Source organism: Platichthys flesus, chromosome 12, assembly GCF_949316205.1.
Source record: "Platichthys flesus chromosome 12, fPlaFle2.1, whole genome shotgun sequence".
NCBI lineage: Eukaryota > Metazoa > Chordata > Actinopteri > Pleuronectiformes > Pleuronectidae > Platichthys > Platichthys flesus.
In genome coordinates, this window is record NC_084956.1 from 14,205,923 (window position 1) to 14,210,839 (window position 4,917).

Here is a 4,917-nt window from a genome sequence, read left to right on the forward strand (position 1 = left end):
ATGAAATTACAATTAAATGTCAATGACGTGTCAATGGAAATCAAGTCAGTTACACAAAGCGTAGCTATATGAGCATCCTCTGGCAATACCAAATAAACGGTCCGAAAACTATACATTTGTGAGGAAGCATTGATTTTGTCTTCCACCCTACTCTGAGGGAAACAAAATCAGCCTGAATCAATAGTGGAACTGTCTGGGTGAAAGTGCAGATAACAGCAGAAAGGAAGAGAAATCAATATCGTAGACTATTTGTACATTTCCCCTCCCAGGTCTCTCATAGGCTGCATGTGGCTGCAAAGAACAACAATGGACCATCTATACACATCAGTTTATTGACATTTGAGCCTTTATTGACCCACTGAATGGCTAAAAACAGACTGCATGTCATTGTTCCAAGGGCTTGTTTTGTGAGTTCAAGGACAGGCAAAGTTATCTTTAAAGCATCAAAATACAAACAGCATGTTTATGACCACATCCATGTAGCTGCGGAGGTTTATCTGCTTTACTCGTTTAAATTTACAATTAATTTCTTAAAAAATAGACCCGAGTGACCTGGCCCACATCTGAAGCCACTTTTTATATATACAGCTTCAAGGGTTTCTTTGTACTCCATAAACGGAACGTTTTTGTTCTATTCTTTACGCCATCGATTCCAAACAAATGACATTGATTTCAGGTATTGGAGGGGATTGTTTTTAATCACCCACCTGCACATGTCAAAATATTTCCTGTAGTGGTATACATTTACCTGCTGGAAGTAATGCTGTCACTGATCTGTTATATTCCTCATATTTCTTATTGTTTGTTTGTTCTTAACCTGCCTGTTTGGAAAATTCGGTTGTCTTCTCCCGTTGCTACTTCATAATAATTCCTAGTCTTTCCTCCTAAAACAGTTCGACAATATAATGTCACTTTTTTATTGTTTGCTGAGCTTTTTAGAAACAGCAAATGGTGCAGAGTGACGTAAGAGAACTCTGTATTCATCCTACCTGGTTTATCTGCAATGAAGATTTTATAGTTAATGTTTTTAATATGAGGAAAGGGAATTTGCTTTATTGCTGCTTCAAATTCAACACACAATGAAATTGTCCATCCATGTACATTTAGATTTAAGACAAATCTGGAGTGGTCTTTTCTGGAGCTGTATGAGTCCATATTATCTTTATCCCTATCTGCTGACTCCCACAGTTGTATGAGGACTGTTCTTGGTTTTAGGCTGATGATCCATTGAAGCAGGGTTTGTTTGCTGCTGTAAGGAGAGAACGGGAGGCGGCGGATGTGGCTCATCGCTTCAGGAAGTTACTGGCGATTATGAAATGACATCACCACAGTTTTCTTCGTGGCTTTGTTTGGTGCGTGTCTTGGCCACGCCTCCGCAACGCCTGGCTCATAAAGCATCCAGGCGGAGTGTGCGCGCACCAGTTGAACTCCAGCCGGCACAGACAACAGGTGCAGCCTCCCTCCACCCCGCTGCAGGATAATGCCCACAGAGCGCCGCTCGTCGCTTTGCGCACGGCTTCCTCCTCCGCACTTTGGACACTTGCACGTTTTTATATCCTGATCACTTCCACGCACTCAGAATGCCTTTTCCGCCCATCAGCCTCCCCCAGCGGATCTCCTCTCCGGGCAGGGATCTGTTCGTGAAAAAGAAAGCCAACGCAGTGCCTCCTCAGACTGAGCTCACCAGCAAATCCGGAGACAGAGGGGGGTCGGATAAGGAGAAGCAGTCCAGCTCTTGGACCTCGGCGAACCTAAGGAACTTGGGGCGGAGAGCCCAGCCGGACAAGACTAAAAGCCAAGCTCAGAAGCCCAGTGCCGGTCAGGAGACTCAGGTAAAGTGCTCCTGGCTCACTGTGCCCAAACCTCAGGACGCATCCGAAGGAGTCAGGCGCTCCAGCTCCATGGACTCCGCCAGACACCTCCACGGCAGAGACGAAGCGAAGAAGGAGATTCAGTTTACCCTCAGTCTCACCCCCGAAGCCATCCTCGTCATCCAAAAGCGCAACCTCGAGAAGCAGATGATGGCGAAGCAGCAGAAGTGCTGCGCCTCCACGGACTTCAGGCACAGGCGGGTGTTCCCGTCCAAAAAGGCGCACGGCCCGTCCAAGGGCTGCGCGCCGCTCGCCAAAGCGGAGAGCGCCGAGCAGGACATCACCGCCATCGTGAAAATCTCTCTGTTGAATGACCAGTACAAGTACGACGATGTGGAGTACGAGGAGGAGGACGGAGACGTGGATGAGACGGTTGTCAGGAAATGTAAAGAGTGGCTGAAAGGCGTCGAGAACGCGTCCTCTCTGGGAAAAGTCGAGAAACTTTCTACACTGCCGCACCTTAAAGGCTGCTGACACCTGACCGTTCAGTTCTGAACTCACAGTGAGGAGATGATGGATAAATGTGTGCACCGATGGAGGCCTGCTGCTGTGGCATCTTAAAATTGATTTTTGTGTACTGGACCTTTGTGGATAAGGGGGGAGGAGCATTATGTACTTGTCTCCAGAGGAATGTCCTCCCGTCTGAGTTATATCCTATAAAAGATGTCACTACTTGAAAAGAATGAGTGGTGTTTAGGAAAGTAAAAATGGCAAAGTGGAAGACAATGGAATAAGAGGAAAACTGACAAAAATCCTTTGTTAAATCCTATTTGCAGCCTGGCTCACCAGACAGCGCTTGTTATGATTCACAGGGACTTTGCTTTGTTGCCCACTCAATGTTCTGTTGACGTTTGATTTATACCTTAATATTCTTGTCCTTTGCACATGTTTTTTTGTTTTCAATGGGGCGCCTGTGCAGTTTGCGTGAATAGGGGGGGGGGACGCAAACCAGCCCTTTGTGTTGGGAGAACAATAAGCTGTCAACAACAGAGCTTTATATGCGCCTGGTGCTGCTGTAACCAAACTGGACTGTTTGATTTGGTTCCTCTAGTAAGAGGGTGTTATCCTTTGTAGGGATTTATCAGTCATGTACAGTATTTAATATTTACTAAATATTTGTACTGTCAAAACGTTTTCTCAGCTGATGATTTTATGCTGTTTTAAGTAAAAAGAAAATCTTTTTTTAAAGTACACAAGTGTCCCAGAGCCTTTTAAATCCTTTCCTGTTGTGCTGCCTCTGAACTTACTCTGATGCTGATTTGCAGTTATTGAGATTTCTTCTGCACTTCCGGCCAGTTCCCAGACAATGTTTTCAAAGCTCTTTGTTGCCACTGTTGCTACCTGAGGCCATGTGGGCATTAGGACTCTAAGCTTCTTAGATTTCCTGTTAATCAGGGTTGATCAGTGTGGCCTACACTGTATGGTCCAGGTGCATGATCCCTTCAGGAAATGACTTCCAGCCTCTTTTGTCATATTAAAAAAAATCGTTGTATTCAGCTGCATGAGGTAATAGGGTTGGTACCAAAATGTGCCAGAAATCCACGATTCACAGCAGAGGTGTTCTAACGTGTTCTCAGAGAGATCTTCCCGACATTCTCCGGAGGGGCTGTATGGGTGAGCACAAATGTCTGAGTGAAGGCCTGCAAACTGCTCGCGGGCTTTCTCCGGCCGGTCCCCTAGTGAAAAGTCTGCTGGAAGTCAGAAGGAGCTGATTTTAGAACACAGCGGGATTTAGCGAGAGCGAACCTGTTTCTAACACACGACAAATTCATGCTAGAATTAACTCACTACAATGTATGCCTCCGATAACCAATGCAGTGTGCACTGCATTCCTTTCTTTCAGATTCATATAACGTCATTGTGACCTTAACCACTGAAATGTAATCACTTTATCTTTGAGTCCAAGTGACAACTGATCAAAAGTTGAAGAAATTCCAAAAAGGCAGAAAACTGTTTTTTTCAAAAACAGTTGAAAACAGAATCAGTGAGTCCAATTGAACGTTTGAACCAAATTTAAAAACATTCCCTCAAGGTGATCTAAAGAGATCATGTTCAATAAAAAACATTAACATACTTTGTGAGGCCACCTTGACCTTTGGCCCTTGATTACCAAAATCAAGTGATATAATCTTTGAGTCCAAGTGAATGTTTGTGCTAAATGTTAAAGGATATCTTGATGGTGTTGCAGAGATAACTCCTTTCACAAGGTGAAAAATGTGTTTTGTGAGGTCACCATGACCTTGATCTTTGACCTTTAACCACCAAAATGTGATCACATCATCCTTAAGTCCAAGTGCATACCTGTGCTAAATCTGAGGAAATTCCCTCAAGGTATTCTTAAGACATCGTGTTCATAAGAATGAGAACAGACAGAAAGAAAACAAATATCTCAGGATGAAAAAGCAGAGTCGTAAACGAAGAAGAAATCAACGAAGATTTCAAAAGAGTTTGTGATGAAAAGGGCTGATGTCAGTGTTGGGCTGTAAACCAAAACACAATTATATCCACAATGGAATTTATTCGTTATATCCTGACTTTGCCTGCTGCACCAACCACCATCTGAACTATCCAGAAATGTCTGTGCTGTTGTGAACTTGTCTGAGCGGAGAATCTCCTGCTGCATTGTTCGTACCCAAAGATTTACCTCTACAGAAAGTCCGGACCCGGTTCTCCAGACCCAGGTCATGTCTGAAAATGCTGTATAGAGTTTGATCCTGACATTTCCATACTCATGTGGCTCAGGACATATTTTCCATACAGGTACAATTCAGGGCTTAGAAACAAACAAAAAGGTCATTCTAAGCAAATACCTCCTGCAATACAACACACAAAGTGAAATGAAGTGATAAAGACCCTGACCTCTTTGTTTCTACCTTCACTCTAAACCACTCAGGGGAAACTCAACACTCACATCAAAGCCTCGGACGCAACATTCAGGCTTCGCTCAGGGTCACAAACACAGTTAAAAGTGTGTGTACAGTGTGGATGTTCCCTGCAATAAGCTCCAACTCTGTTTGCATTGTTCTCTGTCACTTGGAAACCAGAG

The 4,917-nt window shown here is 44.1% G+C and overlaps 1 protein-coding gene across 1 annotated transcript; it reads left to right on the forward strand.

Annotated features, from left to right (window-relative positions):
• Window positions 1-1,440: 1,440 nt before the first annotated feature.
• prr18 (proline rich 18) lies at window positions 1,441-3,037 on the forward strand. Its single transcript, XM_062400461.1, has one exon. The coding sequence runs from the start codon at window positions 1,581-1,583 to the stop codon at window positions 2,343-2,345; it is 765 nt and encodes a 254-aa protein (XP_062256445.1). The 5' UTR covers window positions 1,441-1,580; the 3' UTR covers window positions 2,346-3,037.
• The last annotated feature ends 1,880 nt before the right edge of the window (window positions 3,038-4,917 follow it).

Bases quoted from the DNA above. Each gene is read 5' to 3' on its own strand.
- prr18 (XM_062400461.1), top strand. From the start codon at position 1,581: ATGCCTTTTCCGCCCATCAGCCTCCCCCAGCGGATCTCCTCTCCGGGC.